Source organism: Triplophysa rosa, linkage group LG22, assembly GCF_024868665.1.
Source record: "Triplophysa rosa linkage group LG22, Trosa_1v2, whole genome shotgun sequence".
Classification (NCBI taxonomy): domain Eukaryota; kingdom Metazoa; phylum Chordata; class Actinopteri; order Cypriniformes; family Nemacheilidae; genus Triplophysa; species Triplophysa rosa.
Window position 1 is genome coordinate 11,840,967 of NC_079911.1, and position 25,209 is coordinate 11,866,175.

The 25,209-nt window shown below is 37.9% G+C and overlaps 1 protein-coding gene across 4 annotated transcripts; it reads right to left on the reverse strand.

Moving 5' to 3' along the window:
* Positions 1–958: 958 nt before the first annotated feature.
* On the reverse strand, positions 959–21,902 carry trim3b (tripartite motif containing 3b). 4 transcript variants are annotated; one of them, XM_057321161.1, is made up of 13 exons: positions 21,692–21,902; positions 10,726–10,907; positions 10,029–10,269; positions 9,411–9,562; positions 9,053–9,233; positions 8,245–8,977; positions 6,821–6,924; positions 6,236–6,403; positions 5,912–6,080; positions 4,207–4,266; positions 3,137–3,207; positions 2,898–3,038; positions 959–2,595 (listed from the first exon to the last, which is right to left on the reverse strand). In XM_057321161.1, exons 2-13 carry the CDS (start codon positions 10,869–10,871, stop codon positions 2,443–2,445), a joined length of 2,319 nt encoding a protein of 772 aa, XP_057177144.1. In that variant the 5' UTR covers positions 10,872–10,907; positions 21,692–21,902; the 3' UTR covers positions 959–2,442. The 4 variants fall into 4 exon arrangements, with proteins under 4 accessions (XP_057177144.1, XP_057177145.1, XP_057177143.1 ...); XM_057321162.1 differs by lacking the exon at positions 21,692–21,902 and adding an exon at positions 15,179–15,414; XM_057321160.1 differs by lacking the exon at positions 21,692–21,902 and adding an exon at positions 15,152–15,414.
* Positions 21,903–25,209: the final 3,307 nt, after the last annotated feature.

Sequence of the window (25,209 nt, forward strand, 5' to 3'; positions counted from 1 at the left end):
AACCCATCTACATTTCAGTTTTCATTTATACAGAAATAAGCACGAAACATTCCATTTCACTGGAAGCTCATGCGGAGGTTATTGACCTTCGAATGTTACACGGTGTCCACACCACGCGAAAAAAGACAATAGAACGCATTAGAATCCATTAGAATTTTAAATGTTGTCCACAATGGATGCGGTGCATCGCATCTGGTGTAGAGACACTGTGTTAATTGCATAAAGAAAAGCTGACCAAAATGTAGGTTCTTCACAAGCTGAAAAACAATGTTTAGAATGGTTTTATGATTTTTTTTATATTTACAGGGTAACATGAACATACTCTCGCAATATACACAAATGTAATGCGTTGTTCCAAAATCATGTTGCTTGTTGTCTACGTGATAGTACGACTTTTATCATTGAGTGCTTTAACTCATTCTGTTTTCTCATGAGAAATCAGTTTGACATTGACTTGTATGTGTAATGTTTTCAATTCCTTTTAATCGCTGATGTAAGAAGTGTTACATCACTTTTGAGCCTAACTGCTGGACGGCACCATGTGTAGATTAACTTCTGTGTGACTTGTTAAAACCACTGCAATATGTTAAGCATTTTTCTGTAGTAGTACAGGCATTTGGAAATAAAATCTAAAATTATGAAATGAATATACTTTCGTGATAATTCATGATTAGGAAGCAAAGATTATCCATAATGCATTCATAGACGGTTTCATCGGATGGTGTGCCTGGCCCCAAGTTAATGTCCGGTATGTGTTTGGTTATAATATAACAATTTATTTTATAATAAATTGATATTGTATTAAATTAAATCAAAACTACTCAACGGATGTTGATTAAATTTGTGGAGGTCTACCGGAAATTAAGTTTGGGCCACAGAACGTTTATGTTGTTGTCGCTGAAACCGTCAATATACCAAGTTTATTGAATTTGGAAAAAAAGACAAGTTTGAAGTGATTTGTATTTACAGTTTTATTTCAAACTGCAATAACTGACCAGTAAAATGAACACACGGTTGATTCTTCATGTGTTATACATGATCATCATACGTGATTTTTCCATGAAGCACGTTTATTAAATCATCTCTCCAGGGTCATGCATTGGATTGAGTTACGGCGACTAATGTAAACTTGCAAACGTAAATGAAGAATCAATATATATAGAATCAATATATGCTTTTGGTTATTACATCTCTTCATTTTCAGCCTGGCAGTATTATATCATTAAAAGTCTCACACCGCTGAACCCAGAAACTGTTACGACTGCTGGTAGAGTCATTGTTAACATGCAAGAAAATGTTCTCTGCACAGATATTAATATATACGCTTACAGTCTCGACTGTAATTCGCCTTTCATAAACCATGTACAGTATCACATAGAAAATATAGGCTATTATTGAGACGTGATGTCACATAATCTTTAACGGACACAAAATTAAAAGTGAAAAATTGAACGCATTAGCTGGTGAGGGTGTGGAACATTAAAACCAATGATTTAGGAAGACATGAACAAACAAAACCATACAAAAATAAATAAATGAAGCAAAAACTAACACTGATGGAGAGCATTTGTTTGCCACACTGTGAATAAAAGCATTTAAATGATTATTTACAAAGATATATAGCATTCCATACAGGTAATCATCTTTATAGAACATTAAAAACCAGAGGCAATATACATGAAATTGGGTTTGACTATATTAGAATTTCTATTTCCTCTTCAATCTCTAAACTCCACGTAAAGTAGCCTTGTGCTTTAGAAAAATAAATCATTTGGAATGGAAAATAAAAATAAATATGTCCTTCTTTTGGCTTCTGTAGTTTATTGGTTTGATCTTTAAAAAGAGAACGCAGGAGGGATGCGCATCACTTCCTGTGCTGTTGATATCTGCTGTGAGCAGAGCGGTACATCGGGATCCAGTGTTCATTCTGCATGTTTTGAACACCAGGCTGGCTGAAAGCTTTTCACTCAGATATAATGAAATCTCAGCTGTAAATCAGAACGATACAAGAAGCCAGTGCCATTTACATGATACACCAAATATGTACAGACATTTGTGTATGTTCAAAAGCAGGACATAAATAACAACATTCACAATTTTGTTTTGCAGTCTTGAGATGCAGTCAGTTTCACAATGAGAAATGAAATGACTGACTCTTTAGGACAGTGGATAAAATGTTTTGCTATATTAATTTATACACTTGTGTATGTGTATCTGTACATGATGGTTTCCATCAAGAATCTGTGCTCATTGATACGGTTTCTGTTACAGTACACAAACAACATTTAATACAGAAGTCTTTTGGAGCGTGAAAATCAGTAGATCAAAGAAAAGTGCTTTTGTTCATTCGATTCTTCCATTATGGTTTGGTTTGAAGATTTTGCTGATATGAGAATCCAGAGTTTATGTGGCACCGTGTGGCAGAACGTGAGGTTCTGTGCATTACTGCAGATACCTGTAGACTTTGAAACAATGGTTACCAGAGTCAGCCACAACAACATGACCGTCAGACGTCAGAGCCAGACCCTGCGGACCATACAGAGGGTCTGCACTTGTGTTGATGTAAGAGAGAAATGAACCTGAGCTGTCAAACACCTGAGGGAGAAACAACAAGGTACACAGAGTGAGTGTTGTGCTTCTTAAAATCTCATTAAACTGTCATCCAAATTTCATTAAAATGACAAATGCACTTCTTTCTGTATCGAAAGAAAGAAGTTTACGCGGGAGATATCACTGGACCACTGTGAACCATTATTTGCTATTTGCTAGTCTGTGGGAGGCTGTATTAGGGGGAGGGGCTTCTAAAGAACATTTGATTGGACCAGACTCTGTGCAGTGCAGGATGAGTCATCAATATTTTTTTTCACAAGAGACATACAAGAATTCATATTTTATACCTGTATTCTGCTGTTTCCCCAGTCTGCTACGATGATGTTTCCATTAACATCTACAGCGACCCCTGTGGGGGCATTAAACTGGCCATTTCCCTCTCCGTGAGAACCAAATTTAAACAGAAACTCTCCATCTGCACTGTAGACCTGAAAGGATACAAATTGTGTATCTTTGTGAAATATTCATGTCACAAGTAGTTTGAAAGCACCATTAGTAATCCATATGAATAGGCTGAGGAACTCACTTTGACAGAGTGGTTATGGAAGTCTGTCACCACGATTTCATTTTTGTTGGTGACTGCAACAAAATGAGGACCTAAAAGAAAAAAGAAAATAATGGAGATGAAAGATAGATAGTTGACAGATGATAGGGAAACAGAGAGAAAGAAAGAGGTAGGAGAGGGAGAGCTTGAAGACCCCAGAGGTGATTGGATAGATCCCATGATTCAATGTATAATGAAACCTTCTTGCTTATTATTGGGCTGCAGATTCACTTGATTTTTGTTTGCAAAAAGCACAAAAACATATTCTTTCATTCAGTTCTAGAATAAAGCTGATGCGTGTCACTTCTTTTGGTTTGAAAAACGTTGGGCTGTCAAATGATTAATCCCGATTAATCGCATCCAGAATAAAAGTTGTGTGCTTACATAATTTATGTCTGTGTACTGTGCATATTAATTTTGTATTTATGAAAACATACACATAAATGCATTTATTATGAAAAATATAAAAATGTATAAACATTTATATACATTTTAAATTATTGGTAAATATAAATAAATAAACGTAAATATTTCCTAAATATGTATACATGCATGTGTGTGTGTGTGTGTGTGTGTGTGTTTATAAATACAAAATTCATATGCACAATACACAGATATATATTATGTAAACACAAACCTTTAATATGGATGCGATTAATCGCGATTAATCATTTTACAGCCCTAGAAAAAACATTTATGTTTAACATGCAGGGACTACATTAAAGTATTTACAGGTTGATTTATTTGAGCACTGTGGTGATGTTACAATATGCTTTTATTTTTACAATTATCAATTTGTGTAATCGGTTTGTCCATCCAATAAAAGACATGGAAGGGTGACAGATGCTTGAATGGTGCAGAAATGACACACGTGAGCTTTATTATTATTTGTCTTAAATTCCACATTATACCCCACAATCACAACATTATGCAGCAATTTTTCAGTTCAATATGACAACATGATTATTCTAAATGACATCTAACATTTTTAGGTAATTTCATAAGATAAATCTCCAATCACATTTGGAGATGGGAATTCACTCAATACTTACTGAACCCGGGGCCAGATTTACTAAACTTTCGCTCCAGTGCAAACCTTGCTCTACATTTGTCTAAAAGGAATGGGAAAACATAGACAAAAGGTAAACGAAAAATGACAGCACGGAAAGGGGTTTACTTAAAATAAAGCACTTCAAAACAGCAGGGAAGTGGGGTAGGGATGCAAACCATCTTCAAGTGCTTGTGCGCAGGCATGAAACAGACATGGAACACCAAGGGAATGATGCATGTTTAAATCCAACATGCATCTGTTTTTCAGTAAAAAGCCTGCATGTCACATGCACTTGCTTTACTAAGGTTAGTAAAAGTTGGATTCAATATAATAAACAAACAGATAAGAAATCGATGTAATATAAAAAGCATGATTAATACATATTTGCCAACATCTCAGTAAGACTCCAAACTATCAATCTTGAAGATAGCTTAGGCTCATAAATGCATGCATTGATATTTATATATATATATATATATTATTCATTTTGAAATTACTTTGGGGGGTTATCTATGTGAGGGAAGATTAATATACACAGTTTCTCATATTTAACTCTTTCATCTACAAGATGCATTGTTGTTCTGTCACTGAAAATGCTAATAAAAAGATCTGAAATAATAAATGCATGCATTGGCCTTCATTATATATCATAACAGACAGATGCAACTTAAAATATATCTTAGGCTAACTGAAACATAAGGGGAGAATGAACATGAGAGATGAGTTTACGTCGCTTTGCTCACTGGAACTGAAGCCTGGGTAAATCTGGCCATTTCTGTGTCACAAAACACACACACAATGGTCTGTGGGCAGTGTTTGTCCTCCCATAATGCTTTAGTGCAGTGGTCACCAACCCTGCTCCTGGAGATCGACCGTCCTGCAGACTGCAGCTCCAACCCTGCTTCAGCTCACCTGTCTGTCATTATCCAGCAAGCCTGAACACCTTAATTAGATAGTTCAGGTGTGTTTGATTGGGGTTAGAGCTGAAATCTTCAGGACGGTCCATCTCCAGGAGCAGGGTTGGTGACCACTGCTTTAGTGCATCACTCATCTTGCGCATGATATGATGTATATGTGCTGACATATACAACGCTTCATTTTCAGCATTTGAACTGATTAGGCGTTTATTTCGTTTGAACGGGACTGTAAGTGTGTTTCTCCAAACCCTTATTTACAATTTGCATCATCGCTGACATTGTATATCTCAAGAAGAGTTCCTGAGCTGAATAAATGGAGGATGAATGTTAGAAAGGGATGTTAGAGGACAAGCAATTACACCACACAATGCTTGACTTCAAACTGTGTTCAGATCTGGTTAAACGGTGAACAACCTTTCTGCAGCTCTACAAACACGCACACCATCTCACATGTTGAAATCCTAGTGCACAACTTTGTTAAAACCACTTAAATATGGAAACTCCTTCCCTGTTGAAAAAACCAGCGTATGCTGGTTAGGTAGGTTTTGAAGCATGGTAGCTAGTTTGTGCTGGTTTAAGATGGTCTTGAGCTGGTTTAGGACCATCTTAAACCAGCTCAGGACCAGCTTAAACCAGCACATGACCAGCTCAAACCAGCTCAGGACCAGTTTAAACCAGCAAATGACCATATTAAACCAGCACAAACCAGCAACCATGCTTCAAAACCTACCTAGGTTTGACAGGGTTAATATCAGTGTTATTGATGTCTTGATCGCTTTTCTACTGTACCTGCAAACTGTCTGTCTGAAGTGCCTCTGGCTCCGAATTTGGTGACCAGTTTGCCATTAGACTGAAAGATGAAAACACAACAGGCTTTGTTATCCACAGCAATGATATGACCGTTCTTGTCCACGGCTACTCCTTTGGGTCCCATCAGACGTCCACCACCGATCTTATTCTGCATTATGCACAAAAAATGAAGAGACGAAAAGTTAGAATATGATATTTGCAACAAAAACAGATTGAGAATGCAATTCAAGTCAAGTTCATTGCTATAGCAATTTTGACCATTTCAAAGCAGCTTTACAGAAAACACTGTAAAATAACCATCACCTTAAATTTCCCATCGGGAGAGAAGATGCTGATCCATCGGTTATCATAATCAGCTACTATAATGTCTCCATTTGTGTCGACCGCCACCCCTGTCGGCCTTTGTAGTTGACCCGGGGAGCGACCTCTGACCCCAAAGCGTGCTTTGTACTGGCCATCATTTGTAAACACCTTTAGAAAGACACAATGGTTTGCACTGAATAACATACAATATGTATTATAGACCCCTTCGGAAGACGTAAGGAACGGCGGTCCAACGCTGGTCCAGAGGAACTTCCCGTTTCAGTTTTTTAACAGGACACAAGCGATTGTGACAACCAACAGAACATTTATAACCGAGTCAAAATGTTCTTTAGATTTAATTATATTTGTGAGATAAAATCAATTACAATGAAACTGGAAATGCTTCTGGACCAGTATTTACATCTAGCAAAGTGGTCTATATACAATACTTCTGTATTATTTATAAGGATTTCCGTTAAATTACCACAACTTACATCCTTGTTCATTTATTTATTGTTCGCTTAATTGGTTTATATTAAATCCTATTACTTATACAATATTTCAATGCTTTGCCAGGTAACCAACCTGTATACATTGGTTGTTGCTGTCTGCTACAATGACCCTCCCACTGTTGGAGGCAGAGATGCCCTGTAGATTAGTGAACTCTCCCTTCTCTCTCCCGCGTGAGCCTGTCAGACAATAAACAGAGAATCAACCCCTAAAAGAATGATTTTGAACATAAGACTAAAGAATTACACTTGCCAAGAAGTGTCCTACTATATTGAAGGGTTTTTATTAGAAGTCAAAGCTAACAGAAAATGATTTAAGAAAGGAAACAGGATCCGGACATGAAATGGCTCAGATGTAAACCTGTATCTCCTACCACTACTCAATGTGTCTGGAACATGTTAGCTGCTAATTCACATTAGTTGTGTAAATACTCTGCTTCATTTTTTAAATCATTCAAACACTGTAAACACATAAACGCACAATGTTGAGAAGTTAACTACAAGCAGCGATGCGACTAACATAACTACATTTTTAGGAGCTTGAAAGTAGCACAGTTGTTTTTTGAACATTAGCTTTTTCAGCAAGTAACTGTGCAAGTAGCATTGTAGCATGATAGTTTCCTAAAAAAAATAATACTCTAAATCCTAACTGTATTGCATTACATTGTTTTAAACCCCAAATCTTTTACTTAAAATAAATAATTCACGCTTATTCAGTTATTTGTAATATACAATGTCATTATAAATAAAGTCAATGTAGCTTAAAGTTTAAATGTAGCTAGCTACTTTTTGATAGTAATTTGTAATATACCTAATTTCCGGAATGGTATCTTAACTTCATCTTAAGAGTAGCAGGGGAAATTCCAGTCTTATGGATGTGGCATTTGCTGACCAAACTTGAAATATTATATAAATTCTCAGAAAATATATAATAACCAATATATTGAACCATTTGTTTACATTTTTCCAAACCCCAGCTGACAGAGTCTAGGCATTGGAAATACTATATGTCAGTCCACACGTGTTTTAAGATGAGGGAAATAAAAATGCATTATGGATGCGACAAAAAAGCACACATTTTTGAGAGACAACATTCTAGGATTTCTGTGAATTAAAATACGCAAACCAGAAGCAATAATACCCAAAAATGGAGAAGGTATGGCTCTTCATAGAACATAAAATAGTTAATACATTTTTAATGTGCGCTGTTATGAAGAATATGGACCGTTATGAATGTGACAATTCTGAAAGCGGCACTTACTTGACTATGGAAAATCCTGCTTCAAAAAATAAAAAATGCTTTAAATTTTTTAAGAGAGACCCTACATGGGTATTTAAACTATCAAATATTTATATGTACATAGTATATACACCAACTATTTTTTCATGGTAAGTTTGACCATAGTTGTTGTCAAACTACAGTTCAGAGTAGCTTCCCTAACACAGCAAACTTGATAATTCACCCACACATACGTTGTTTTACATCTAAGTGTTTCTTACCCACTCTGTAAATCAACTCATCCTCAATCGGATTTTCTTTTTTCTTGGTGGTGCTGTACATGCTTGAGGGTCTCCGTACTGCTTTCTGTCTGATGTGACCTCCTGTGCCGCTCGGCGATTTGACTCTCCTCTTCACATCATCCGGAGACTGGGGCATGTCGGACGGCTTTATCGCCCGCAGTCTGAACGGGCTGCCCCTCACAGGCTGTCCGTACAATATCAGAGAAAACGAGTACTCTCCTTCGCTCTTGAGCGTGTACCCCACCTCATAAGTTCCATTTTTATTGTCCACAATCTCCACCTCCGTTGCCCGTGCTCCATCCTGTCCCGTAATCTCCGCCCGAAGCACGGCGTTACCAGTTCGCACAAGTTCGCCATCCTTATCCTTAGTAGTAACAGTCGCGTTGACATGTTGACCCACAAGGGCGTGTCTTAGCCCCTCTCCGGTTGCCACGGTCGTGTGTCCCACCGCGGCCGTCGTCAGCAGCACTCCCAAATTCTGAATGGACCGCCGTAAGCCGTCGGTTTCAATCTGACAGTCCAGGTGAGCATTCTCGTGCGGCCGTAAGGGGAAGTCGTGGCAGGCGAGGGCGCTCACCCGCTCGCTCATCTGTTTCTGGACCAGGAGGACTTCAGTTGCGCTGCCGTGGCTCAAGGCCTGCTCGGTGAAACTGCAGCTGCTCTGGATGTGCTCTTTCCCCTGAAGAAGGGAGGATAACTGCGCCTGGAGCACCTGCAAAGAGCACGGAAAAAATAAGATGTGAGAGAGGAAAAATAAAGAGTGAATAAACCTTGAATGGTTTCAGACCTTCTGCTTGGTGCTGCAGATGTTTTCCAGGTCGGTGATGAGAGCGGCCTTGCGTTGGTGCAGTGCTCTTTCCAGCTCCTCAAACGTCACGCTGATGTCATTGACAGCTTCGGTTTTTCTTTCGATCAGCTGTTTTGAGATTTCATTCACAAGTTCGATGGCGGCTGTTAGCTGGGGCAATCTAGCCAAGTAAAAGAATACGTGTTTATGTAGCTCAACGGGTAAAGCATTGCATTACCAGCACAAAAAAGGTTGTGGGTTCGATTCCCAAGGACTCACAAATACTTAAATGTACTTTGGATAAAAGTAACTTCCAAAATGCATAAACAAAGTAAAATGCAAAAAAATGCATGTGCACCTGTTGCGAATAGCGTCTAGCTGGTTTTTTAGTGCTGCTTTGTGCTGTTCCAGAACATCCCGCAGTGGAACGGTCACATGCTCCCGGTGTTCCCCCTCTGTGCAGTCCAGGCACATGGCCGTCTCACACGACTCGCAGTAAAACTCCATCACCTACAGAGGGCACCAGTGAGCAACTTACTCATTTTTAAATGAGACTAATGTACACTTACAGGTCGGAACCATTTAAATACACATATTTTATGAATTTGAAGATACATCAAAGAAACCGATGGCAGCTTTTTTGTGTGTTTGGCAATAAAGAGAGAAAACAATGAGGAGAATGCAGACATTGTGTGACATTGATAATTGGGCCGAAAAAGGTTTGGTCAAGGAATTCCCATTTATTCACACTTGAAAAAATCTGGAACCTTTCGGAAAATTCGAAAAATTGGATGAATTCATGATCCATGTTAACCACACAGAATTTTCCATGAATACGATTAAAGATGTAAATCATTTAGTTCATCTTTGCATATCCTGACAATTACAACCTCATAAAACACCAACAGTTGTTTTATTTTCCCACCAAATCCTTCCCAATTATGTTTGGAGACTGAGGAAATGAAGAGAGGCTCACCTTTCCCTCGTGGTTGGGACAGGAGAGCGGTTTCCCTGCAGCCGCTGCACTGACTGACTCCAGCACGCTGCACGCCTCCGGCCGAGAACATTCTGGGTCTCTCTGCAGGACCTCCATAAGGTTTGTGATGAAGAAGTTATTCTGCAGTGCCCCTACACCTTTCTCCGGCAAGATGGAGGTCTGTCGGCACACGGGGCAAGAGAGCGTGAGGGACTGAGGGGGAATGTAGTTCTGTAAACACCTGTGAGAGGAAGAAAAGGGAAGGAGATATGAAACAAGAAGATACAAAGCACAGGGTATAAAACAACCTGAGAGATATTCAGAGAGGGTTTACAGGATGAAAGACAGTCTCTGCACTGTCATACTGCACTCATTTTGTCATCTCATAAGCAGATGAAAACACCTATCTGTCAGTGATAACTAAACAAAGTTTACATTTTAATAAACATAAAGCTATATTAAAATCATTGAGCGTTGTATAAAAATGTGTGTGTATACCAAATTTGATATGTTCATGTTAATATGCATTGAGTGATGGTGCTTAAGTGGTCACCGTGAGTTTGAATCTGGCTCAAGTCACTTTCCCTTTTTTTCTTGTTACCCTTCCTTCACCTCATAATCTATTTTCCTATTTCTACTTTTACCATAAGTAAAAATTTAAAGAAAAGCAACATGCTCAAAATACTTCAGTACAGACCTTTCACAGAATGTGTGCAGACAGGGCAGGACTTTGGGGTTGTGATAATGATCCAGACAAATGCTGCACACCAGGAACTGCTTGTCTATCTGCCGGACCACTGGGCTCGTGCGGCCAGTCTCAAACTTTGCCATGGTGACAGACATTTACAGAGCGGGCCGGGGGCCAGGATACACCTTAACCTGAAATGACATTAAAAACTTACAAGTCTTCCCACAGGAACAAAAATGTAAATGATTCAACATTTAGGTGTTATGAAATGAGGGCGATGTTCATCTCAAACGTGAAGTGTGCCTTTTTTAATTTCGCAATTCAGTTTGGTGCCACAGAAATTACACACTTCAACTTTAAAGTGATACTTTGAAATGACAAGAGGGTGAGTAAATGATGACAGAATTGTCATTTTTTTAATTCATTTTTTGGTTTCAGTTTCACTAAATAAATAGAAAAATATTAGTTTTTCTCGCAAATCTCAGAAGACATTTATTACGCCAAAGGAGTCTTATGAATTACTTTTATGATGGATCTACAAGTATGTGCTTTTTGGAGCCTTGATATTTTGGGATCTAAGTATGTACATAAAGTGACTATTTGTGCTCAGCTGAAAAAAGAAAGTCATGTACATCTGTTGTGGAATAAGAGTGAGCAAACTATGAGAGAATTTGCATTTTTGGATAAACTATTCCTTTAATTCGGCATGAGCCTCAACAAAACAAAAGCAGCTCTTAAACTGTGTTTGATAGAACAAATCTGGGCTCAATGCAGTGCAGTCGTGTTTATGAGAGAAATACACAGAAGCAAACATTATAGGCCTTCAGTAAAAACAACAACTACAAGATGTTTTGTGTTATTACAAATTCTGCAAAAAAGTTACCACAGGCTATGAAAACGTATTGAGAACACTTTCTCTTGCACACACTCATAACAAATTCCTGTAGTTTGGACTAAATCTAATACATCTTAAAAGATGTCTGTTTCTACCTTTAGGCATAACATTTAAGACTCACAGAATTAGACACAAAACAACCAGAAAATGTAAGGGGGTGACAGAAGGTGATGTCCACTGAAAAACAACCAGACCAGCACTATAGAAAACTGTTATTCTGCAGCGCACGTAATAAACTGTATTTCATGTGAGTAACATTGGATTATTGAGTGATGGAGGGAAATAAATGATGTCAATCTTCATGCCACTTTTTCAGATGAAATGCACAACAGCTGACAGACAGATCAGTTACTAATGATAGACAGAAATGAGCTACTGCTGTGCCCATTACATGCTTCTATAATGTAAGAGAAGAGCAGGATAAGATGTCACACTTGTGAGATGTCCTCTCTAGACAAGCAGATCATTTAAGTAAAAAAGTGGTCCAGTGGTTTACCCTCACCTTATGGGTAAACTGCATCATGTCAAGAATTCAAAGAAAATATCAACATAAATAGAACATAATGAACATTTGCATAACATAATTTACATATTCATAAACCAGCCAGGCTTAAAGGAATAGTTCACCCAAAAATGAAAATTCTGTCATCGTTTACTCACCCTGTTGTCATTTTAAACCTGTGTGACTTTCTTTCTTCTGCAGAACACAAATGAAGATATTTTGAAAAATGTTGGTAACCAAAAATCGTTGGTCCCTATTGACTTCTATTGTATGGACACAAAACCAATGCAAGTCAATGGGGACCAACGACTTTTGGTTACCAACATTTTTCAAAATATCTTCATTTGTGTTCTGCAGAAGAAAGAAAGTCACACAGGTTTAAATGACAAGAGGGTGAATAAATGATGACAGAATTTTCATTTTGAAGGTGAACTATCCCTTTAAAATGTGTAAATAACAATTTTCCACATTTTGTATTTGTAACAGTATTTGAAGGCAAATCATTTGACAGATCCCATTTCGGGAAAAATAATCTAAGAATCCATGACTAATCTTTAGCCCAATCATTTACACGCTTTTATAAACTGGCAATTCCCCAACATGCATTATTTATATTTTAAGACCTAGATATATTTACTTTGACATTAAATTAATTTTACCAGTCATGTAGAAAAATAATCGACTAAATTTAAAGGGAGAAACACAGTTCACCCACTGACACAACTTACCCCATCAAATGTAATATTCATACCCAATATAGACACACAAAATAAGGCCTTTATAGGAAAGTGTCTATGTCTCACTTTATACATACTATATATGTTTTGACAGCAAGAGTCTGTCCCTCTGTTTACTCTAGTGCTTCTGCTCTCAGTACGCTTTTAATAACAATTTATGTGCGCTGATTCTCCTGCAGTCATTTGCTCTCATGGACATATGTGACCCTGGATCACAAAACCAGTCTTAAGTAGCACGGGAACATTTTTAGTAAAAGACAAAAATACATTGTGTGGGTCAAAATTATCGATTTTTCTTTTATGCCAAAAATCATTAGGATATTAAGTAAAGATCATGTTCCATGAAGATATTTTGTAAATTTCCTACCTTAAATATATAAAAACTTTATTTTTGTGAGTGGATGGTCTGCCACAGTGCCACTGATTAACAACTTCAAAGGCAATTTTCTCAATATTTTGATTTTTTGTGCTCTCAGATTCCAGAGTTTTAAACGGTTGTATCTCAGCCAGATATCGTCCTATTTTAACAACTCATATATCTATAGAAAGTTTATTTATTCAGCTTTCAGATTATGTCAAAATCTCAATTTCGAAAAATTGACCCGTAAAACTGGTTTTGTTGTCCAGGGTCACATATACGTGAAGGCAACATGAGAACATTAAACATGGCTTATATCAGTTCACTTTCACCCCTTCTCTCTAATCCCCCTCTCTCTCTGATTTGATGTGTTGATGTATGCGGGGTATATTTAGACTCTCGTCTCACTAGGGTACACTTAATAAAGGGTCAAGTCCAGCGGTACATAGCTAAGATTCTTGCGGCAACACAAGAGTCAGAAAGGTATCTGGGCAGGTTCGATCACTTCATTACAAACTAAAATGTATGCGCATGCAACTTAAAATAATTGCAAGAATATTTATCAACAGAGAATTAACTGGTCTGAAATAAGACACACATCTAAAAATAAGGGCACATTCTCCAACGGTCTTCTCTGACATGCATACAGTACATGCAATGGCAACGTACACACTGGAAGATGTAGTTGAGTAGGGCATCACATTAGCAACGCAAAAAGTCATGTACACAGCATGATAAGAAAATAATAAGCTTTTATCTAGAAAAATATAAAGTAATATGTTAACCTGTTAGATGTGTGTCTTCACATAAAACTTGTAAATATATTTGTGTGTGTTTAAATAGTCTTCTAAAAATGTTACGGAGGATGAGAATATCATGGACGGACATTCTTTTTACACTATTTTATACATGAATATTCTGTCAATGATTTCTTTGTCATTTGAGAACATCTAGAAGAACATCCAATAGTTTTTTTACAGAATATTTTAACGTACTGTGTTTGAATTACACCGTATAATGCAGTCAAACAAATCGTGATGTGTTACGGTAATGAGAATTTCAGTAGAAAAAGCAATCAAATGCATAAATAATTCATTTCGATGTTAAAATGATGCGTATAGCGCAAGCGGTAGAGATTAAGAACACAATTATGTTTATAATGATCCTTGTTTGTCTTATCGAATTATGTTTTACAATTACAATCTTTACAGCAACGATGTTTTAGTGGTTTCCCAAGAATGACCCAAATATAAACGTAAACAATGTGATTTGGGTTTAATGCAGAACTTTAACCTGCACTTTCCTCATTGAAAAGCTGCGTGAGATCACTCAGGTCAGGCCACTGGTCAGAAACCTTGACCCAGATAGAGTCTGTGCCACAATTGAGAAACCAAACACTGTGTCATTGTTCAACAACAACAACAATCAGCAATTGTTCATCCAGCCTCTTACAAAATTATCCCACAATGCACTCCTACATGTCATTGTGTGCATGACACTTGTGTATAAACACTAAACGTTCAGATGCTGAGCTCTTAAACACCTAAAACTTGACATTTAATAAAACGATAAACAATTTTGCTATACAACTTTCAGAGTCACATCACAATGTCTCTGCTGAAAACTCCAATTTGAAATAGTAGTTGGATATCCAAAATGGTAAGCTTGACCATGTTTCAAAACATGTTGTCGAGTTGTGCTCTTCTCAAACGCTGTTGGTAAATCAGGCTGGCCAGTAAAAGCAGGAACATGATACTAAGCAAAGCAGCAGACCGACCACTCCTTAACCTCACACCGACTCTGACAAGCTGTCGTAGGAAGGAAACACAGACACACAGACACAAAGGCATTCTTCTCTGTCATAGCAGCAGTCTTTCACTCCTCCACTAAACACACAAAACCTACAATCCCACTCATTCACGTGCACACAAACTCAAACGAACCTGAGAGGGAAGTGCAATGGCACTCACACGCACAGAGTGAAGCGCTCCCATCTCGTTCCTGCAGGTTTCATCGTCGAGATTTCAGCAGGACCTAGTGGCTAAAAGCAGATCTCTTCTCCTCTATCTCTTCAGATGAAAACATCGCTCCTCTGTCCCTCCTCCAGCTCGTGCCCTCTACCCTTTTCCCTCGCTCACTTAGCTCCTCGTCCTCACGCCTAGTTCAATCTCCCTGCCTGAGCAACAGCTGTGACGTCACAAAATGGGCGGCTGGATGAATATAAACCACACCCATTGTTATACACCATTGGTCAAGGCTGAATGCACAAGACAGGCTCCTCCCACAACCTCTGGTGGGATTGGCTATTGAGTGTTATGTTGTTTAAGGCACGGATTGCCTCAGAGGAGAACAATTTTACTGACAGATTGGGTGGGTTGGGAAAGGATTTAAGTAGACCACGTTACAATATTTTTGAATATTGTGCGTTTTCATACTGAATATTTTATGTTTTAAAATGTTGAATATTGTAATGAAGCACAATAAATGATACTACACAATTTATGTTAAATATACAAATACACAAAAATCGTTCACTGAAAAGTCTGTTATACATTAATCGATGCATCTGTGTCAAAACTTCTGCTAAAACGCACTTTAAAGTAAAAGTGAAACATTTTGAGAAACAAAATATTTGTTTTGTCACATTTTGTCACAGACGTGGTATTACATCTTTACAATCTTATTAATGTTAACTTTTTTCAACTGATTTATCAGGACTGAACTCATTTGCCATCAAAATAAATGTTAATCCCATTTAGCACCGGAAATGATCCTGATTTTGCCTGTTTATGAACCCACTTGCTTTCAAAGACTTAAAACTATTGCTTAGTATGATGGTTATGTAACACATGATGTCATCACTCTCGGGTGGAGTGAGATTTTAGGATTATGAATTCCAATGACTAGGTTTTCAGGAAAAATGAACATCATTTAATAACGCAAAATCAAACAATCGAATAACAAAATCTACAGGCGCATATGTATGCATTTCTTTATTTAAAAAAATAAATGAATAGACGGAATGACATATTAATCCCTCAACAGAGCTGGCACAGATTAGACAGAAAATATCAATCGATCATTAATCTGGAAGGACTGACTCTTTGATTTGAATCTCTGATTTCTCCCATGAAAGCTTAAACCTTTCGTGTTCACTTTGCCACTTTGAACCAACACACCATGCAGATGTGCAACGCACATATTCACATTATACTTTTGCACAACTAAAGCGATAAAAATAACAATAATTGTTTTTTATGTACGAGTGAATGAAAGGTGCCTGCTGTAGAGGGTGTGTACTGTATCTCAAAGGTGAGAAAACTTTGTATAAAAAGTATCAGTAAACTGTTCCAACCATATCTTGAGAAGCATTCGATTCAAAATCTTGGCACATCCACTGCCATTCATTGACCTACTAAACAGCTTTAACTCCATTAGGAGTTTTAAAATGACGTACATAAATCTTATTCAGATCTTAACTGGCTGCGCTTACGCGACTACAGGGAATTGTGGGATAGCGCTGTCAGAAAAAGACAACTCCATCCGGCAGCAGGATTTGTGCAAATCAACACTGTCAATCACTTAAGTAAAAACAAAAAAATACCTTCCAAGGTAATTGGTGATCGAATACAATTGCGTCTAGTGTTGCCGTGAATCTATTGGCACTATCCAAAAACCAAGAAATAATGAGCGCTCTCATTTAAACACTCCACAAACAGTCAAGCGTAATTAAAGTTTTCTGGCGCATGCATTCATTAATCTTTACATAAAGTGTAATTAGATGGTATGTCTAGTCCGTTCTGCTCAGATGAAGCCCTCAGGAGCTGTATCCGGTTATGTAATACAGCATGTCAGTGCAATCGTAGAGAGGGCGAGATACTCCTGCCACAGGAAACATGATTCAACAGAATGCTGTCAGGATACCGCAGGGCACAGCAGAGAGCGCCATTCAAGAGAAAGAGAGAGAGAGGAGGATGGAGGAGAAAGATATCCCTGGCATATACTGTACAGGGATACATTTCATCATCCTGTAGTAGTCAATACACAGACTTTGGAGTTTCTAAGGTTCCTAACATTTTATTGGTCAGAGGTGAGTAGCTTAAAGCTACACCTTTTCTTTTAAATGTATAAAAAATAAATTAAGTATAATTTATATTATTAATAATGAGAATAAATTGTTGACATAAAATGTTAACACGACTGTCGACAATGGAGAGAGATTTAACATTTAACAAATGTGACTCTAGTATCCAAGAATGCACACTAAGTGTGTGTATCCTGATTGTGCCTAAGTCTCATGGTGGAACATGAATAGCATGTCCAATCAAATCTACTCTCACTTTCTATCTCTCTCTGGAAATATTCCTTTAGGTAATGCATGCATTGTTGCATAAATGAGACGGGGCCAAAAATAATCTGATGTGTGTGTTTAAAATCACACAATGCCTCGAGCATATAAACTGATAGGTCAAGACTTCTGAGTGCCATACATTTAGTTAACATTCACACACAAACCTCCGTGGAGTGTTTGAACAAAGATAGTACACACGCGTTTTCCCCTGCTGGGCTTGTTCAGTGCTTGCAGCTTTGTGGAGGAAAACATTTTCACAATCAGTTTTTATTTGTTTAATAGGACTATAAATTATGCAATGACCTTATTCTGTGGTTTGTTTTTTGAATAGTGAGAGAAGGACCAGACTCTTGAGATTTTCGAAAGCTTGTGGTTCTGAAGTGGCATGACGCATCTAACACAAATAACCAAAAAACTGCATTGGGTTTTACAAGCATTTTGCTTTGGTAATACCAATAACATAAATTATAATTGAATAGAAAGGTGAAGTACTGTATAGAGCTCCGGAGGTTGACGTCACGCAATCTGACCTCCGCCATTTTGGCAGGCTATCAGGAGAGCGCTAGAGCGGCTGTAGCATTGGTATTGACAGTGGTCAAACAATAATTTAAAACCAGGCTGTTTAGACTTCACAAATTGTACTATTTTAACATGGTGGACAGATTTCAGGGGCATTCTACAACGCTGAATGTAAAAAAAAAACGGATTGATTTGAGATTATTCACTTTGTCAGTGAAATAAGGGCTCCTTCTTTTCACAGCAGTTAGTGTTTAGCGTTGTGAACTCTGTTGCCTTGAAACTCATGCTGGCGCCATTCATTTCATATTTGCTCCCGGCTGTCACTGCCTGCCAGTATGGCAGTGTAAACAGAATAGGTCACGTGACTGCCAGAGAATATTTTATAAAATACTTTTTTTCCATCACAGCTTAATGTGCAAAGAGAACGTTGTAAAAATTGAATACTTTTAACTTTAGGGTACATAAATCTTTATCTAAAGTTATTGTAATGTCAAAGTGTCCTCCTCATGCTTCATTAAATTCTTTTGCACATTCATAATGTAAAAACAATAGTAAAACATAGCCAATAATAACATTTAGACAAGAATTCTCCATTGCACCCCTTACACTGACAAAAATGAAAACTCTGATCTCAGGAAAAATTTAAATAAACTCTCTACAGCCCTGTTGAAGACAGCACAGTATGATCAATGCTTTTAAAATATTTTTTTGTCAAAGATATGCATGTTATGTCACGCCTGCGGCTTGTATTATTGTACAGAATGCTTGATTACTTCCAATACAAACACAGAAGAGAATTGCAACCAACAGCTCACTCCACCCCTCCCTTTCGAAGCACTATGATGGCTGACACAGAACCTAGATGTTGTCACGTTTTTCCCTTCTTTGCCGAAGGAGATAATGTATTTATGTAACGCGCACTGTAGTTTGTCCGTTTAGGGATACTGTAGAAACAACTCCGAAAATTCCAGGGGACCCGCAGTGTAGATAGAAATAGCTCATTCTAAAACGCTTCATTATGTAAGGTCTTTCTCTGAAGACATAGTTGAGTAGGCTATATTATATTGTATTTTTGTCAATAGATCCTCCAAAAAGTTTACTTTAAGTTTACTTTTACTTAAAGTTACTTTAATGTAAGTCGGATTGTAAGATCTGCTAAAGAAAGCTAATATAACTAATGACTGAATAGGATTATAGACTAAAAAGTGTTTCTACTTTAGTTTCTTTTAATTAGGAACAAAGACAGTGCACATATTATAGAGCTACAAGTAAAGGCAACAACATGCAAAGGCATTGAAATAGAAACTGGTTATGGTGTTTGAATTATGATTACGAATTTCCTCTGGCAATCTTTGTTTGTGAGTAATGGGTGTGGTTATGTGCACTTCTGAACTCTGGTTCTCTATCAATTGAGCTGAATGGGATAAACTGGTTATATTGACCATAGTAAAACGTATCACACCCAACAGACAGGACACACATCACATGTGATTCTCTCTCTCTCTCTCTCTCTCTCTCTCTCTCTCTCTCTCTCTCTCTCTCTCTCTCACACACACACACACACACACACACACACAGATACTTGCAGAGGATCAGACAACCATAACTATCACCATAAAAGTTGCATTTCATTGACAGTGACCTTTGATGTAATCCTGCACTGGGCAGACCGAGCAAATACACACAAACATGTGAACAATGCTAGAAAGCAATTTACGTCACACAAACATCTGTCAACTGACTTCTACCTCACTGCCCTTCTATCCATTATAATCTCAATAAAACTCCAACCAAAGGCATGGTGTCAAATGCCATGTGTAACCATGACGATCCAATTTAACTTTAACCAAATTAATCTCTGAGTATTTTACAATCTCTGTAAAATATTCCATTCTAGTTACGAATTCTAGTCTGTAGTGTTTGTTTCAACTGCTCAAACAACATCTTTTCACACAAAAAACTCTCAAGAAGCACGTAGGTACCCCTTTCCAAACTTACTTCCTTTTCTCTAGAGGTATTCCACCTGCACTGGCTGGACATTCCAGTTTCTGAATTCTTCTTTGGAACAGCCATCCCTCTTTAAAACACAATGTCATTCATTATGTTTCACAGGTCCTGTTGGCCCACAGAGCTAACTGTAAAAGAGCTTTAGCCTGCATGATCCTACTCCCAAGAAAGAACGTGGAGAATATTCCTTCATCTTACAAAATTGATATCTGACCATTTATAATGTACATAAATTACTGCTTTGGCCAAAATCTCTGTGTGTTTGAATTTAATTACATTTCCATATATGGAGAATCTGTATTTGAGAAACATGAAATTGTTTAAATCAATTCAATTTTCCCATTGACATCAGAAATATTAAAGAACTCTGTCTCTAAAGTCTCCTGTATCTCTAACTCTCAATGAAGAGTACAATGTCTCACTAGTGACCTAAGATCAGACATTTCAGTATGAACTCATTTCTAAAGCTCTTTCGAGAACAAATCTGGGCTATGGTATAGCTCTGTATTCCTTGTCAGCAATTTGGGTCTATTTAATCCTAGATTTATGTCTGATCCTAGATATAAACATGTCTGAGAACTCCATGAAGGCCCTTGAACTATGAAAGAGCAGCATATGAACGTGACTAAGAATAATAAAAGCATAAGCAGAGATGTTACCATGGAAACCTCACATCAACAGCTGTATTTTAGTAATGCTTAATAAAGTAATATTGTAATGAATGTCATCAGCCCTGGCCCTTGATTCTTTGTGTTACCATTATTACATAATTAATGGATATGTAATAGGATAATGACTGTAATTGCACAGTACGTGCAATATTATAACAGGGTGTGCCATTGATAAAAGTCTATAGATGCCAAACAAACGAAATGACTTTGTTTTTAATACGAGATATCTTTGTGGTGGAGCTGATGGTGACCAGATGCTGCATCATTAAGATGTATCTCACATCTACAGACAGATTCTATCACTATCATTGCTGAGAGATGAAGACAGCTGCACATTTTTTCTATATGTAATAAATCTTATATAACTTAACATAAATGTGGAAAATAAAAAACCTTAAACCAATCACTCGTTTGAATCTATTCTCGATTCTTGAATTTATTTCAATAAAATATTTGCTCCAGTGTGACTCGTGTATAATAACCAGCAAAGCAGGTGACATCAAGGAGAAAACAGACAAACACACATGCCATTGTATCCGAGACAGCCACCACACTTGTGTTTACATGCACATCTACGTGTTCATCCACACACTCAACACTGATCATTTCTCTGAACACACACGCTTCTGTTTCCCATAAGCAGTGAAAGGCAGACAGGAATGTTTGTTATTATGTATCTCCACAGCATCCGTTCACTCGTGTGTGTTCGTGCTTGCACATTTGTGCGTGTCATAGAAGCCCAGCTGATTGAAAGGGAGAGGCCAGACGCTGCAGTAAATTATTCATCGCGCTTCTTCTGAAAGCTGCATTATTCAAATCCACAACAACGAGAGGCACGGACAGATGGAGATATTAATAAACACATATAGTGGAAAAGACATGACACGCGGCATTGGGAAAAGAGGGAAGGGGGAGCTCCTCGAAGCCGTACTCACGTGAGTTCTCGCAGCTGAGAGAAAGAGATGAGAAAGGAAAGAGAAAGACAGGTCTCAGCCAAGCATCCGAGCACGGACCCGTCCAGCCTTGCAGACCCTCATCCCAAAGAAGAAGAATAGAGATATAATGAGCAATACAGAAAGCAGGAAAGAAAGGCAGATAGGACAGAAGATGCAAGCAAAGGTAGCGAAGGTATATAATGTGTGTGTGAGGGGGAACGAGAGAGACGCTGATAAGGAGAAAGAGAGGGAGATAGTGAAAGGTTATTGGCTGGGAGGAAGAGAGGTGTGGATGATGTTAGCCAATGATCTGAGTGAAATTGCAAGGCAACAGGAAAATGGCAGAAGAGAGAGAGGACCAATTATTTAGACATAGAGGAATCTCTCCATCTGTAACTAGGGGCTGGTATTGAAATACAGTGTATATACTGTATTTCCTAAATATTTAGGTTTATAGTTAAAACATCTAATAGTCATTTAAAAAATGTAATTCAATGTGTTGAATAACAACGCGTAAGTGACCAGCGTTGCCGTTTTATCACACATTTCTACAATTTACCACAATGCAATTTAAACATAAACAAAAAGATTTAAAATCTGAGATGTGAATCTGCAAGTAAATCAATGACTCCCTTCCTGGTGTGATGAAACTGCATGATGGCAACTGTGGGCACATTGGCACCGCTATAAAAAGCTCCTTTGTTCAAAGTCTTTAGTGCACTGGGGTGAGATGGTAAGTCTATTTGCATATTCGCATTCAGAATTAGGAAAAATATATAAAAGGAAATGATCAAAGAAAATCAAGGAGACAAGAGAATGATGGAGTAATTGCATGAGAGCTAATGAAGAAAAATTACTAAAGAGAATATCGATTAAGAGAGAGAGAGAGTGAGAGAGAGTGAGAGAGAGAGAGAGAGAGAGAGAGAGAGAGAGAGAGAGAGAGAGAGAGAGAGAGATTGACCACCACTGTAGAAATACATAATACCAAAAGACCAAACAAGCAAAACAGAACAGAAATAACAGGGTAACAATTCAAGCTTGAAGGACTTGTTGGGTGGCAGGGATCACTCACATCACATCAGCCTTCAAAGTCGGGCTAAATATAACCTTCCTGTCAAATGAAGGGGAAAGACTTCTTTTACTAAGTCACTAGCATCCCCAACATCTGTACTCCCAAATTGGGTTCAGTCCATTACCTGAGCACCAACGAAAGTCACAATGGGAGGAGAGAAAATAATTAGAGGAGGGGTTTCTGAAAGGGGTGTGGCTTTGTTGATAAAAGCAAGCAGCAACTGCATACACACTAAGAAGGGTGGGCAGGGTCTGATCCCATTCCTTGATTTGATTGCACGAGGAAAAGCCATGTTGCCATGGCGACTGCATCCAGTGCAGCAAAACCCAGATGGCAAGCTGCCTCGTCTCCCCTCCTCCTCCACCTCATCTCTAACGCTCAGTAGCCTAGAGTACACTCTTATAGGAGGAGTGTGGACCTGCAGGACCCAAATATTAAACTGCATGTGACTACAACACAAAGCCAGCACTCAACATCAGCACAGTGCACGTGAGCGTGTGTTCTGTTTGTGATATGAATTTCTCTTCGGGAAGCCTCAGGGTGGTGATGCCATCACATGTGATGCTACAGTTTCCCTCCAAAGAACTCAAAATACACATGCTACACAACACAGCAGCACGTTCTTGTTTATTTAGTATTACAATTATGTAATACTGTCTTGCCTTAACAAACATTTTGTGTATTCTAAATATGCATCATTTTTTAAAACATTTTGCATACTTTGACAAACCTACAGCATGGTTGAAAGTAACGCACAATAAATCATGTCTCATAAAATTGTTTCCCGACAAATGTGAACACAGAAATGATTTGGTTTTCTATCATGTATGTCTTGGGACAAGACCATTTGTGATTACCTACCAATACATACATAATAGTAATCGTCTTTTGAGACAAACATTCTGTGGATCTGTGGATCTCACATCTTAAAAGTGAAAAACTGTTGGCTTGCATTTGGTTTATCTGAAGTCTACTTTTCAGGATTTATTTCAACCAAGTGTGATATATAATGGAATTATATAGGGCAACTTACCATAACATTTTGGTGCTTGGTTCAAAGGTCATGCTGAATAACAGTGGGACATCCTTCAAACTTTGTGTGATCTATTAAAAAGACCAAGTTATTAAAGAAACACACACAAATATCAGCCTTTATTAACTTACTATTCAGAATAATAATAATTCTAAGAACATTTTAAATTGGTGTCCTTGGCAATGACACTTAAATGATTCTTAAACTTTTGCACGTTATTTCCCATTTCCCGGCTCTCACTAAATCCATGGTGTTTCGAGTCTGACGTCATCACGCAAGCGTGTTTTTTGGCAATTTTAACAATCATAGGTAGTTTAGATGGTTAGGGTAAGGTTAGGGTTAGGGTAAAGGTTTCGTAAGACTTGAAACACCAAGGATTTCGTCAAAACCAACAAGCCACGCCCACGGATCTGACTCGAAACACCACGCAGTCAGGACAGAACTCATTTACTAAACATTACTGACCTAGAGTGACATCTAGTGCACGTTTTCGATACTACAGCTAAAGCATTCCTTGTAGAAAGAGCTCGTGGGTGTTCCCTACAAACACACCATTTCATTTACAACACGTAAACTTAGATTATGTACAACACAAAAACAATTCATCGTCTTTATTACTCGCACCACTGTTTTAGTTGCTAACCACATCATATTTGTAAATATGCTAGCACTAGGCATTGGATGATGTCATATTAAAGTTGTGTACTACTCTAAATCAATATTATACTGTAGCTATTTTGATACAATCAACAGCTATCAGTATTGTTATATAAGTAGGCTATGTGTACTAGCACACGTGCATGAGGCAAAATCTTCTCGCGATTTATATTTAAAATAGATAAGTTGTACTTACTTCATGAAACAGAATCAAATCACAAGACAGATGGTTTGCAGCCCACAGATGTTCAGCTTTATTAAAAGGAGAGTTCCCTGTTTTCAAGCGCTTTTGGCATTAGAAGGATTCTTTGGTCCTTCTCTGCAACTGCAAGTCTCTCTCTCTCTCTCTCTCTCTCTCTCTCTCTCAGTCACTCACTCATGCACGGACGCGCACACACCCACACACGCGCACACACCAACACAAACATTCTCTGGACGCAAAACTGTTGACATTTTGAGATTTAAAGTTAAACATAAGGGTTAGGTATGTTTTGATGCTGGTTTGACCAGCTTAAACCAGCTAGGACTAGCACATGTCCAGCTTAAACCAGCACATGACCAGCTGAAACCAGCATATGCTGTTTTTTTTTCAACAGGGTTAAAAGGTGCTCAAAAGGTTTTTTTTTTTTTTTTTTTTTTTTGAGACACCAAAAGTACAGACACCATCACAGCTTCTTTTTGCATTTCGGCAAATTGGCAGTGGACTGATGATGGGGTACTTACAATTTCCCTCGTGGTCGCACAAAAATAGACTTT

Coding starts and splice junctions, on each gene's coding strand:
- trim3b (XM_057321161.1), bottom strand. CDS start 10,871: ATGTCTGTCACCATGGCAAAGTTTGAGACTGGCCGCACGAGCCCAGTG. Junction 8,978..9,052: donor TCTGCAGCACCAAGCAGAAG/GTCTGAAACCAT, acceptor TGCTCTTTGCAG/GTGCTCCAGGCGCAGTTATC. Junction 2,596..2,897: donor GGGGAAACAGCAGAATACAG/GTATAAAATATG, acceptor TTTCTCCCTCAG/GTGTTTGACAGCTCAGGTTC.